The sequence below is a fragment of the Egretta garzetta genome, unplaced genomic scaffold (assembly GCF_000687185.1).
Source record: "Egretta garzetta isolate BGI_Z169 unplaced genomic scaffold, ASM68718v1 scaffold209, whole genome shotgun sequence".
Classification (NCBI taxonomy): Eukaryota; Metazoa; Chordata; class Aves; order Pelecaniformes; family Ardeidae; genus Egretta; species Egretta garzetta.
The window spans coordinates 4,042,250-4,056,387 of NW_009260839.1; the positions used below are offsets into that span (position 1 = coordinate 4,042,250).

General features: G+C 43.1%; 1 protein-coding gene across 2 annotated transcripts in view; it reads left to right on the forward strand.

Annotated features, from left to right (window-relative positions):
* The window catches only part of ERGIC1 (endoplasmic reticulum-golgi intermediate compartment 1), a 58,400-nt gene that overhangs the window by 21,874 nt on the left and 22,388 nt on the right, over positions 1-14,138 (forward strand). For both annotated transcript variants that reach the window (XM_035902480.1, XM_035902479.1), the window contains exon 3: positions 6,327-6,399. In XM_035902480.1, coding sequence (XP_035758373.1) covers positions 6,327-6,399 — 73 coding nt within the window. The remainder of the gene's footprint in view (positions 1-6,326; positions 6,400-14,138) is intronic.

Sequence of the window (14,138 nt, forward strand, 5' to 3'; positions counted from 1 at the left end):
GGGGGGGGGCGGAGGGGGGGGGAAGATGACTGCAGATCTTTTTGCCTCTGTCTGACAGGCATCCCCTCAGTCAGCGTGAAGAACAGCTGGTAACAGTTGTATTCACAGTTAGAGTACCCAGGCGTTTGTTTGCTGAAGAGACTTGAGCTAAGCTGCTGCAAATGGGGAACCCAGGTTCTGGATCAGTAAGGAGCAGTGTGGGTTGCAATGTGCGGTGGCCAGCGGTGAAGATGATCTGGGAAACACCTATTTCTCTCACAACATACTCGGGGGATTCATCTGATGTTGTAGGTGGGACTAATGAGCAGAGATCTTCTTTTGTTGTTATTTGTCATGCTTTTAAAGAGGAAAAATTGCTTGGTCAGAAACCACCGATAGCGATCCACTCTCACTCCCGTGTATCAATACATAGACTTTGGCTGATACAAATCTCTTGCCTTGGGCCCCTTTTCCTTCCTTCCTCCTCCTGAGGGAGGCTGTAGGCTGAGTAATGCAATTTCATACAATTATGTGCAGTGAGCGCACTGTGCGGAGTGGTAAACATTGATCAGGTTGGTCCTGCCAGGCCTGTAATTAGACGCCCAATGCAGCTTTCCTGTTCCATTGAACAGTGACTTCCTTTGATCGTGTAGCTGTGCTCCATTCATCAATTCTTCTAGATGGGTCAGTAGCCTTGTATGTCATTGCTGACGTGAGTGATGTCATATCCCTTGGTGACAGCAGGCATCAAATAGAACTGAGTCAGTAGCAGTGAATCAATGGACACAAAGGAAAGCCCTTTGTGAGCTAAAGAAACACCTCACTCCTTGCTGTGAGGATGCTCGAAGACTAGAACAGGTTGCCCAGAGTGGTGTGGAAGTCTCCATCCTTGGAGATACTCAGAATGACTAGACCCAGCCCTGAGCAACCTGCTTTTGCTGTCCCTGCTTTGTGCAGGGGAGGTGGATGGGATGATCTCCAAAGGTCAGCCCCAACTATTCTGTGCTTCTGTGAAGATAGCACATTGCTCTAAATATTTACTTTCAGAGAGTCCTTGTCCTCCGTGTTCTGACTGCTGAATTACTTGTACCTTGACTCCCTTTTCAGGTTTGCTGAAACTGAACAAAGGGCTTGAATAAAACTGTTTGCTAATTTAGAGGCGTTTGAGATTTAGTGTTTTGAAGGAACACTTTGAACTTGTTAGTGATCCTGCCTTCTCTTCTGTTTTGGAAACTAAGAGTTCCCACACTATAACTGGGCTCCCTTTGAGAATTTGTCTTGTTATGAATCACCTGCAAAAGAGTATGTTTTAGAAACAAAAAAACCATCAAAGGCCATCCAGTGTTAAGCTTTCTGATCTGCAGTAAACAGCTCAAGTGATAAGTCTGTTGTGGGAAGGCTTGAAGGCTGTGACTCTTACTTAAAATTATTAGCTGACTTATTTGTCTCTATTGTTATTTGCAGCTTCTCAGGCTTTGATTTTCTTCTCTAACTGGTTCTCCTTCTTTTTGTCAGAGAGTGTTTTTAGGCAGGCTGATATAAGCTTTTGAACCACACAGTCAGCCCACAAACTGTGGTGGCTTTGCATGTGAGGATCTTGTGTGCAGCTTTCCTAATGGGCTTTCTGTCTGACCAAGATTGTGACTTGTAATTTTAAAGCCAGTAAATCCTGCATGTTGTAGGAGGCCATGAACGAGACCAGCCCATTGCCATGCCAGTTTGAAGCCTGGGAAGGTTGCATGATTTCATGATAAATGCTTTAGGGAAGTCAGTCTGTAATAATATTAGGGGCTTGGGGGTAGGGGAAGGTTCTGCCTCTTAAAAAAAATCTTTTAGGATCTAAATAGTATAAATATGTGAAACAACTATGGTTGCTGCTGTGTTTTGGCTTTCTTTAAGTCTGCCAATGTTTACAGAGCACATATAAAATAGCCCGTAGTAGCTGACTTAATTTAGGCCCTTCCTACATGATTTCTGCTGGAACTTTAGTTCCGTATCACTCCTGGTGCTGAAGACTCTCTGGAATAGGAATGGGTTTACTGCAGGATTCCTACAGTTGGTTTTGGATTGTAAAAAGGCCTTTCTTTGAGAAGTTTGGGGTTTATTAGTGAAGAAGGAATAAATCAGATTACAGAAGAAAAGGGATGGAAGGTACCAGCTCTGCTTCTGACCACCAGGGCTAAAGTGGCCAACTCCTCTAGGAAAGAAGCAGCTCAGGGGGAATAAGTGTTAGGGTATTTTGGTGGAGAAGAGCAGGCGATCTTAAACATAGACAAGTTCAGAAGCCAACTGAAGGGTTATCAAGTCTTTCTGTTATGTATGAGTTTGTAGTTTCAAAAGTTGCTTCAAAAGTTGCAGTGAACGCAGCGTACAAGATATTTCAAATCTGTGTAGCAACCCTTCTGGCTATCAAAAATTAGTAGGAATGAAGGAACCAAGAACAGTCCACTGCAGCTTAGAGGAGTGAGGTTTGTGTAGAACAACATACCCACTGCTGTGGACTTCTCTGAAAAGTGTGCAGAAGTTACTCATTCTTTTTCTCAATAAAAATATCTTCTTTCAGGCAGCATTGCGATCCCTGTGCCACTCAGCCAGTCATGCCATCATTGTCCTTCTTCCACCAGATGCTTGTGCCAGTTTTTGCAGGCCTTCTTGCTCCTGTGTAGCGTGTCTGTGATGCCAGCGCACAGCCATTCTAACAGACCTGACTAACGTGGTGACAACTTGGCCATGTTTGGGTATGTAGGCAGCAGCAGCACGTGCCCTGGCTGGCTGACAGTTGGCATCTGGCTGGAGAGGAGCAGTCTGACTTCTTGAGAGAGGGGCCTGCAACTCGGACAGCTGTGTCGCAATCCTGCTATTTAACAGTCGGTGTGGATGCATAGTTTGCATGCACATGTTGTATGCACACTTGGTAATGTTATCCAGAAATACTCTATACTGTTTGGAGGCTGGAGTTTTAAATACACATCAGGAAATATCAGAGTTATGATTCACATGGCATCTGTAACAAGACCCATTTCTTGCACTTCATAGCAGTTTGCTCCATTGAACAATAAATACTACTAATTTTATGCCTTAATATAGACATGGGTTCACATTCTCAGTCTGTATGACGTGTTAAACACTTTGCATTTCTTTCATTTCTTGTGGGGTGGGGATGAAGAGTCAGGAATGTACGCAGATGGGGTATGTATCAGAAGGGATATGTACAAAAAGGTTAGGCTGCCGAAGCTAGTGTAGGAAAAAAACTCTTGGGAGAATTTTCTGTTCTTTTGGGGTTACTGATTAGCCAACAGCAGTGTGTTCCAGTGTGTCTAACACCAGCAACCTTTGCTATATTGATTGTGTTATCATATTAGAGTTTTAAGAAACCTGTCTTAGATGGTCCTTTGAGCTCTGTGGGAACATCACAGTGCTCTTGCAGTTAAACTAAACTTTATGCATTAATTGTTTTATTCTGTCTGATCCTAGGCTTTAATCTACTTTCCCAAATATAATACAGTTGTCAAATGTGGGTGGCAGGAACTTCACATTTGCATGGAAGCAGTGAAATGCACTATGAAATAAATAGCTGAAGCACTGTGTGCATAAATTCTTACGCTGAGAACATTGTATATGCCTGCAGCTCCATGCTAAGGAGAGGAGCTCACGTTCTGTGCCTGAAAAAACGTCTCAGGAGACCGTTTAACACACAGGACTTTCACATAAATGTCATCCCGAAGACACCCCCCTGCCCTGAAAATGGGTGTGTACAAAAAGAGTTTAACACAAGAGCAGCCATGCTAGCTAGGCTGGTGCAAATGTCCGTGTAGCCTAGTGTCCTCTTGCCAGGAGTGGTCAGCAGCAGATGCTTGAGAAAAGAGCATGAGGACAGGTTAAACACGTTGCCAGGCTTCGGTCAGTTGGCAGTTCTGAACTTCCTGAGCTACAGGTGGTTCCTTTGTATTGAGTAGTCCTCAACAGATTTCTTCTTCAGGGCATGTCTGATTCCTCTTTGAAATCTTAGAGACTTTTTTTCTTTTAAGCATCCCCAACACCTATAGCCAATTTTCAGAATTTAGTTAGGCGTTGTGTAAAGGAAAACCCCCTTTTGTTTTTAACCTCCCCCTTCCCTCCCATTCCCATACTGGAAGAAGACAGTGACTGGTTGTTCCCTATTCATCTCCTTTGGGCTGCTCATGATTTTATACAACCCTCTCATGTCTACCCTCAGTAATCTCTTTACAGGTCTAAAACTGACTGTGTAGTTTGGAGACTGGCGAAAGCATTGAGGAGCTTTGAAAGTCAGTCCCTGCCAGATGTTTCAGGACATTCTTACAGGATTTTTTAGATATGGGTTAGTGGAATTTTACTGTGCTGTATTTGGTAACTATTGTCACAAGCCTTCACTGCAAGAGTTGGATTGGAAGATGGACTTGAGGGAGCAAATATTTTGTATACTGGAAAAGGAGAAGATAATCTGATGATGTAAATGGCAGAGGAGAGAGTTAAAAAATCAGAAGAGAGAGAGAAAGCTCCGGAGAGAATTTACAGTTAGTAGTACCAGGCTTCCATAGAAGTGCTGGGGAGCAGAGAGGTCTAGCTGATGCTGTGGAAAGCCTTTACAGGATGATAACAAGCAGAGAGGAATATGGGAAGCAATTAAAGAAGAAAGGGTTGTCTCTATGTCAGACGTTCTCCCCTGCATACTGGCTTACTCCCCCAACCCTGGGTTACAGCAGTGGTGTCGTTCTCTGTCTTGATGGCCAAGCCTTAGAAGTAACTGTGTGATGAGGTTTCTCTATAGAAATGAATATCCCCTCTTGCTTCCCATTTTCCTACTGGTCTTTGACTTTTTTTTTCCCCTTTTCTCTCTTTCTTCATCTTACCTTACGGATTTTTTGGCATCTCTTTTAATCCCTTGCACTTTTCAAAGGGTCAGTAAATTCATCCACCCTTGAAATTGTTCTGATGAGGAAGGGGAAGCAACACATTTCTCTTTCCTCAGAACTATAAACTGACTAATCTAAAGAATGAGGCACAAGGCTTTAGGTCACTCGAGGGTCTGTCTCAGTATTTGCCTTAAGTACCTCCTCCTTCCTTCCCTTGCCTCTCACATTTTCTACCAAGGGAGTTTGGACAGGCGCAATTGTATGATAAAATTGCTCACCAGCCAGCTGTTGCTTGAGCTTCCCGAAGGAGTGGGTATTCAGGCTGTATAGATCATGTGGAATAAAGTTGAGGAACAGGGTTTTTTTTACGTATTTCTCAATCCTACTTAGTGGCTATGGCAAAATGGTAATTTCCAAAGAGTGCTTGGTCATTGTAACTTTGCTGGGATTGAGGGGTGAGCCAGATTGTACTCCTGTTGTCACAGCCCTGGAATAGCATGCCATTTCCTGGTTTACTCTTTCATGTAGTGATTCATGGTGAACTTGGGTATTTTATTTAATACAAATACACATTGCAGCCCTGTCTTCTTGAGTTGGCACGTCCTTGTCTACTCCAATCATCCCTGCTCAATAGGATTTACAGCTGTCCTTCCTTCCAGCCCCTCCTGTATGGGTCAGTGACTGTGTCACTGCTGCGTGAATGTCACTGTACGATGTTTTGAATAATTTCCTGACAAGGAATAACCAGTAATGTGCCAGTTGCTTTGGGTTCCCTCCTTTTAACTCTAGGTTGACATTCTTAGAAAAGACATGGGACTTGTCCAGGTACTTCGCATTTCCTTCACTGGGAATTTTCCCTTTCTGAAGAGTCAATATATTGGCAAATGGAGAAATTAGAGGTGTATCAGGCATTGGCTAGCCTAGTCCGTTATTGCCATTTCTCTGCTGTACCAGCTCTCTAGTGGGTAGCGTAGGCTGTAAGATGACTTACACATAGCCTTAGAACTTGACAAGAAACCAGAATGTTTCCTAATCCACAAAACACTGCATAGCTGACTGTATGCTTTTGAAGAAAGATGGTGTTGATTCTTTTTCCTTTCTAGAGGTTTTAGTAGTAATAAAATTACGTTTGAAGCAAGAGCTCCAAAGAAATCATATTGTTAAGCATCATTGTCAAGAAGGAGGGAGATCTGGCAGACCAACATTATGTGCTGGAGATAGAGAATGCAGGAGCCATGGGGAGATGGAAATAATGATGGAAAAGGTGGCCCAAGAATTAAGATTCTCAGAAGGATGTTGGGTATCGTCGTGCCATGGAAGTCACTGCTCTGATGGCCTCGTCTGGGTCATTGTGTCTAAAGAGTTCTCAAGTGTCATATCCATGGGGGGAATAATATGCCTGTGTGAAACCAGTTTATGTCTTTATGTTAGAGACATGAAACTAACCTTCTCCTCTCCGTGCCTCTTTTCCAGTCTCTGTCTGCTGCTGTCTCTTCATACTGTTTCTCTTCCTGTCTGAGCTCACTGGATTCATAGCCACTGAAATGTAAGTAAAAATCATGTTTTCCTTTGACTGTATGCATGTAAATAATTTTTTACAGGTTTACTCTGTTGTCTTGGAAAAATGTGCCTGTAATTTCACTAGGTCAGTTAGTTGTCTAATGGTTTTTGGATTCCTTTTGGTTGAGTCTGAAGTCTCAGTCAGTCATTCAGCTTTGTAATTTATTAAAGTATGCTAGGCAAAATTGGTTCTAAAATACTTTTGTTAGAGAAAACTGTTCCAGACCTGCTTGATCCTTTATTAGCTGCATACTGGATTTCTCTGTTGAGCACAGTGGATATTTTTCATGTGACCACAGACCACATCAAAAGCTTCTGACCCTTTCCAGTTCTCTGGTGATCAGGTGTAAGGTAGTGTAAATACGAAGATGATCAATGCCAGTCATTTGCAGTTTCCCTCTTCCTCCTTAGGCTGTTGATTTCTTGTTCTCATCTGAGATTTGTTTCCCCTCTCCTCCTGAATAGGTACTTCCCTCTGTACTTGTTTGATTCAAAGTGATTCTCAAAAACTGTATTTTTCTTCAATGACACCGTATGTTTAAATGTGTGGTGCCTACTGATTGAAGCCATGTGGTCTGTGCTCCAAGACTGTGGGGTCCCATCGCAGATATAGTGCGATCTCTGACAAGACATTTTCTTCTCCCCTCAGTTCCCTGTGGATAAAATGGGTGTCACATTCTGCCAGTCTTCACTGGAAGTTTTTGGAGATGCTTTTTGAAAAAATGAATGACATAAAATACGAATTATTATTAGTTTAATGTTAATAATACCTTTTTTTTTTTTTTTTTAATGTCAGAGACAAATCTCCAATACATGCAGATAGCTTTACTCATGCGTGAGTTTCATCTTCTTTCTTTTTGCCTGTTGAGCCTTACTTGGAAACTTAGTTGACAGATTTTGTGCCTGAGGACAAGTTGTCCCAGGTAACCTCTTTGGGACCTTGCTTTAAGTAAAATATAAATAATTTCTGCTTTAAAAAATTGTTCATAGAACAAATATTTTAGTTAATCAGACTTTTTTTTCCCGTGTTCTCCTGCTCCTCCTGCCTTGGAGTAAACTTTTCTTAGTAGCTATTAGCATAGGTACCTTTGTTTTGGGTTCTAGGAAACATTCTCCATCATCCTGCTGATGTGGCAGTGAGCTCACTAGACTGTGATGCGCAGTTCCTGGATAGTTAGGAAGGGTGGAACTTCTGTCAGACTTAGGTGATGGTCCAGATAGCAACAGATGTCACTGCTGAGCAAAAAAGCTCTGAAACACGTTTGGGCTCATGCGCTCTAGTTAAATTGACCATGCTTTACGAGACTTCTGATAACCATGTGGCTTTTTCATTGTTTTTGTGCAGCTCTGACTTAGGTCAAGAATATAATTTCAAGAATAATTTTAACCTTGAGTAATGTTTAACCTTAAGACAGGAGTGTAATCTAGCTCGAGCTAATTTTTTATGACCACTGCATTAGTTCAGAGATGGTATCTTGCTTTTCTTGCTCACTCGCTGTTTCTTTGAATTCAGTTTTGTGCATTTGCTTGTAAAATATTGGGGTCACCTTATCAACCCTCGTCTCTCAGGAGCTGAGTTTTCTTGGCTTTCTTGTTTTAAAAAATACAGAAAAGCTAGACAAATTATTTCAAGTAAACCACTACTTTTTCTTGCTTCCCTCTTAGATCTCATTCTCTCATCTGGTTTTCTTTTTTCTTTTTATTAATGCTTTACCAGAGGAATTAATAATATTTGCCTAATTTTGATCCAATTATTTGAGTGCACGTGTCTTTATGTAGTGGTAGTTTCCTGACTAGGGATCTCTTTTTGAACAGCAAAATTGTATGATTCTCTGAGGCCTCCTCATGCTTTTTTCTTAACCAGATGATGCATTTTCTGCAAATATATTAGAGGTGCTGTAAGTTCCTGCATGCTCAGCTGACAAGTTTCTCATTAAAACCTCAGAAAGATGGTAAACTGCCTTTCCCAGCAGGAACTGTGTGGGGAGGTGTTTATAAGCAATAAAGCAGTAAAATTTTAGAGAGGATGTTGTGGAAGGGACAGACAAATGAATGCAGGAAACTGATTTGTCATGGACCGTCCAACACAATAGCTCACAGAATATGAAAACCTCCTTCTGATGAGTTATAGGTCATCAGAATCTCTCTTGCTGGGAACAGATCACCCACAGCATTTGTGAATCGGCTTCCCCTGTAACAGTGGAAATACTTCAGAAAGTCACATAACAAAGTGCTTCCCAGTTCAGCAGCTTCTAAAGTAAACTTTTCTTTTTCCATTTCTTACCCACGGCTTTCTCTTCTGGGAAACCCAGTACCTTAAGGTGTTCAAAGATGTTGCAAAGCCCTTGTGCATCTCTTTCAAGTGTGTATTACTGGCAGTATGTTGCAAGGCAGTGTGGTCTCGTTGTTCAGTATAAGGGTGCAGAAGTGCGGAGCTCTGTGGTCTGGAACAAACAGTTGTGAGAACTCTATGCCACCATTTGAACTGTGTGGTAGCAAATTACAGGGGAGATATTATCTCACAAAGATATTTTGAGCCTTCTTTGCCCACGAATCAAATACTTTTGAAGATACGGAAGATTCCTTATGTGCAATCTCTTCAATTCCCATCAACTTTTACTGCAAGCTTTGAGTTTCTTTTGTGTTCAGAGTCTCCCACAACGGATATCTCTCCCAGCTTCAAGTTTCGTAGTGTCAGCCAGGATCTGAATGAGTGTGCACTTACATGGGTGAGCTTTCCTGTTTTGCCAGTGCCAGGTATACTCTAAGACTGCATCAGTCTTTCTCCTCTTGTGCCATATTTCTCTTAAAGCAATCACGTGCTTGACAAAGCCAGATTGCATGGGGGGAGCTGCACATTTTTGATAGCAAGGAGAAATTGAGAGCACTTGGCCTGGTGCCTTACATCAGAGACGTACGAGGTTCATTGATGTGGATTCATGCTGACCTCATAGCCCTATTATGCCGAGTAATTGTGCATGGTGTGTGTGCATTGACAGCCTGCTTAAGGGCAAGTCAGCAGCAACCTCAACAGCAGTGGTACCCACAGGATTAACCATCTAACTCTCACCAACAGGAGGTTTCTTTGGTATCTCCATCTAAAGTGAGAGGTTGGTGTGGTTTGCTGAACTCATGCTGCAACATGAGAAAAAAAGGTCTGCTCTGCACCACGCTAACCCCTAATACTTGCTAGCTTCTACCCACCGTTGGACTTTCTTCTACATTCATGTGACTGTAGCAACCTAAATTCCTGGTATTACTAGAAATCTCAGTTCGGTCACTCTTGCCCAACTTCAAAGCTCTTTTTCCTTGACCAGCCCATTGTCTTAGCATTTATAGTCTCAACTGCTAAAGACTTGTCTGGGTGGCAGAAAGCCAAGAAATTACACCCTCTTCTTGAGGATAACAGTCATAACACTAAAACCAAACAGATTACCTATGTGGGGAAGACAGCATGCATCACAGTAGCTATGTCATAACTCGTGTGGGCATTTCTAATGAGCACGAAGATTGCATCTGTACACAGGAGCTTACTTCAGTTAGGAAGCCAAACTAAGACACTGTGCGCATTACAGCGGACACGCAGGAAATTCATGTGGCATAGGTAACGCGTTATAAATGCACATCCTATTTTGCTGCTGACTAGCTTCCTGTGTAGACGAGCCCTGAGTAGGGTAGAAAACTTCTAGTTTCTCATCTTCTAGATTTATTGCATGACCCTAACAGGCAGCCCTCTGAGCAGCCGTGACGACAATCAAAGCTTGGTTCTTAGGTGGGGCTGCATCCTTTTCAGGAAAAGCACAGTGAAGGGCTGGTGAGGGAAGAGGTTTTCCTTTCTTTCTTCAGCCACAGTCCATCATTGTAGTTAAGGGGAAGTTGAGTGTAATTCTGGAAATCAAGGATCTTCTTGGGGTTTGCTTGTTTATTTTTGTTTTCTGTCCAGACTGAGAGTGACTGAGGACTTAGTCCAAAACAAGAACTTAGATCAATCTCCTCAAATCTGTAAAAGACAGGTAAAGAAAAGGAGGTCCATGCTCCACATTTGAACTTCTGCAAAATTGACAGTATCAAATACAGTTGTCCCACTGAGCAAATTACTCAAATGGCTGAAGAAACAAAGCTAAAGTGTTAAATGTGTCTGGTATTTCCTGGGCAGGATTGAGAGCTGAGAGCAGATTGGGGGCTAGAAATTGCTTTGCATACCTTTAATGGCCTTCCTCATTCATCTTGCTGTTATGTTGCAAATCAAGAACGTAGAAATCACCTATCTCTTTTCCAATTAACTCAGATCAGTGCTAGAAGTTAATAGCTGGCAAGGTGATAATCCTGCAGTTTTATCACTGTAATTAGGTCATGAATTATGTTCTGTAGGATCAATAAGAGTTTTCTAAGTATTCCATCATTAAGGAAGAAAGATGTAATTAACTAATCTAGTCTGCCTTGCATTGGCAGCCAGGGGAAGGGGTAGGAGGGTATGAATATGATGCTTGTATAGCTACTCAACAATAATTCATTGGCCACAGCACACTGTAGAAAGCAACAGACCATTCCTGGCAGTTTTCTTTTTCTTTCTTTTTTTTTTTTTATGAAGTAACTGGCACTGAACAGACTGAAGTGACAAGTTTACCACTTGGAAGGCTGTGCCCCCCTGCAAAGCAGTTAATGAATCTGTAGGGCAGAATATCTGTAATAAAAATACTGCCTTTTCATAAGAGCATAAATCATCAGCAATGTCCAAATCATGTTCGTTTAAGGTGACCAGATCATTCGCTGGGGACACCTGCTTGCTTTAATCTTTATGAAAAATACCTGGCCCAGTCTGTGAAAATCACACAGCCCACCTCTTGTGCCAGGGCCACATCACATGCAGCATGACTTGACTGTTCGTGCAGGCTGTCAGGTACCCCAAATATGGGAGGAAGCAAAACGCCAGAAACTTCTGAGACCAACGTTGCTTGTTCACACTGGATTCATTTGCATGCCCAAGACCGACCCTGCAGTGAAGCAGAATTGTTATCATACCTGCCTTCAGAGCTTTTTTGTCCCTTAGCTCTCTAAGGTATGTTGAACGTGTCTTGTGGCTCATGGCCCATGAAAATTTCTCGTAACGACCTTCAGGATCAAGCTGCACCTGCTGTAAGCAGCAAGACTGTGATTCTGGTGCAGTAAGAGTTGGAAACTGCAACCTCAGAGCATAAGCCATCTGCACCGGGAGCGCAATGCTACAACTCATATGTTCTGATCCAGGTCCCAGACCCTAAGCTGGAGATGCAACTCCAGCTCCACCAGTTCATCCAGTTGAGGCAGATGAAATGCTGGAGCAAGCTCGACCAGCATAGGGAATACAGCCTAGTAGTCAGAGGGGAATGGGAGTTGTAATCCTGCTCTCACCATAGACTGACCTTGAGACAGACACTTTTCTGTAGAAGGATGTAATACTTAGCTGCCTACCTCTCAGGGGTGCTAAGAAGCTTAATTAATGTTTGCGTAGTAACTTGGAGATTACCTAACAAATAGTGTTATATATTTGTGAAGAGTTGTTATGCCGTTTGTCCTAATGTACGTATGTGGGTTAGCAGGAAGTAGAAGGTCGTGCCATGATGTCATGTGCAATTTCTGACTCAAATCTACATTGACGTCTTTCAAACCCTTCTCCTTCATCCTGCCTCCTGGAGAACTGTAATTCCTTCCTTTGTAGGACAGTGTGTTTTCTGTGCTTCACAGCTGGGCCAAGACCTAATTTGGGACAAAGACCTCCTCAGTGAAGAACTGATTGAGATTCAGGGCATAGAAGGAAGATTACAGATGGCAGAGCATTAGACATATGCACAATTTATTATACAGTAGAGAATTTGCTGACCTGTTTGTTGTTGCTTCGCACAAATTGAGAAGAAGATGGGTTGTTTGTCCTATGTTGGGTCTTCTCTGGTCTGGCACAACTGAGAAGAAAGTAGTGCTGGAATCTCAGCTTCGGATGGTTGTGTTTCTGGAAGCTGGTTGGTAAGGGCTGAAATGGCAAGCGGCGCCAAGAGAGCTTGCCTGAAAGTCTTTTGAGAAGCTTTGGGCTCCCTCAAGAAAGAATAGTTGTTTTTCCTCTTAGGCTTAGGGTCCTGGAGACCAGAGAGTGCCTCCTGGGAGTTGGAGGACAAGGTAAAATGCAGCTTGCTGGAGTAAGTAGTTGTATTTTCTGTATGGCTTATGAGTGGGGAGGAGAGTGCCTGGTTGTTTGATGTGAAAGAGGGAGAAAAAAGGCTAGAACTTGAAGTGGAGATGAGGAGGACAGAGGACTAATCAGATGCATTTAAAGAGCACCCAGACAGCGTGCGAAGCTCTGAAAGGTCAATGCAGTGTGTCTCCTATTCAAAGGGCCACAGGCTCTTCAGCTGTAGAAGTGCTGAAGTATCTGATGTTAGTGGCCAGGGCTGCTGGGTGGAAATAAGTTACCAGGGAAGTTTTGTTTCTGGGGAAACAAAGCTATTGTGTCATAAATTAAGTCCTGAAGCATGGAGAACAGGTCTGGCTTTCTTTGGATAAAATCTTAAAGAAATGCTGAACCCTTTTGCCTCTGTTTCCCCCTTTCATTCTCTCTCGCGTGCCATTTGCATGATCTGCAATCTTAGCCAAAGAGTCCCTCCAACTTTTTCTCTGTAATACTGCAAGTTTGTAAGCAAATGGGATAAGCAACTAAGCCCAGCAGCACCACTCAGGAATGTGAAGTATTTTGAAGTGGCTCTTTCTAGAAGTGAAACAGATTCTTTCTGCGTGGATCACGGCTCCTGCTGCACGGAGACTTTCCTCCCTTTCTTTGAATCAGTGGTGGGAGGCTCTGCGGAGGGAGAGAGGTCCACCTCTCATCATTCCTGTTGCCCTCGTTGTACTTGTCATAGCCCTGCACCTCACCTCTGCTTTATTGTGCCGCTTTTATTCAAATAGTCCTTAACAGCAGCCAGTAAAATACCAACTCCTACGTGCCTAGGGTCTTCGGAGGAGGTACGTGCCATCTTTGGAGTCACTATATGACCCCATATGCTGCCTCTCTAAACAGCCACAGAAGCAGCTGTGTTTGTAGTGTTTTCTGCCTGACCTCAGGTTTTATTTCCCTTGTGACCATCTCAGATTCACTATTAAGCGCTGTTATTTCTGGGACACTTTATGTTCCAGGAGGGACAGCTATAAATTAGAGCCAACTTCATTTCTTCCACTGGAGATGTTATCCCTTGAGGGGGAGTTGCTGGAGGTGGCAAATAGTGCTTTTCCCCACATCCCAGGATTGTCCGAGTAAATAATAAGAAGGCTGTGTGCAATTTGGCTTCTTGGCCCTGGGGAGGAGGATAGCAAGGGAGGTGTGAGTGCCAGTTCCCTGCCAGCTCCATCCAGACTTAGGTGGTGGTGGTTCAGGAGGAGATCTTGGAAGGAGTAGCCTTGACCATGGAAGTTTGCTTTACCAGTGAGGTTTCCAGGATGTATTTTTGGGAGTGAAATTTCCAGTTTGTTGAAAATTATCTCATTTCTTCTAAGGTTTGCCCCAGCAAGCATAGCCTGTGGTGTGTTGTCCTTGTGCCGTTGGTTCCCCATAGTGAGAAGAATCTCAGTAACAGAGCAGGTCAGCACAAAGGGTGTACTTTGGAGGCCCTGATAAGAAACGTTGGTGTGTTTGTTAGCTTGGGCCCTCTGCAAGAGCTGATGCTGCCAGGAGGAGGCAGTGGCCAGAGCTGGGAGGAAGAA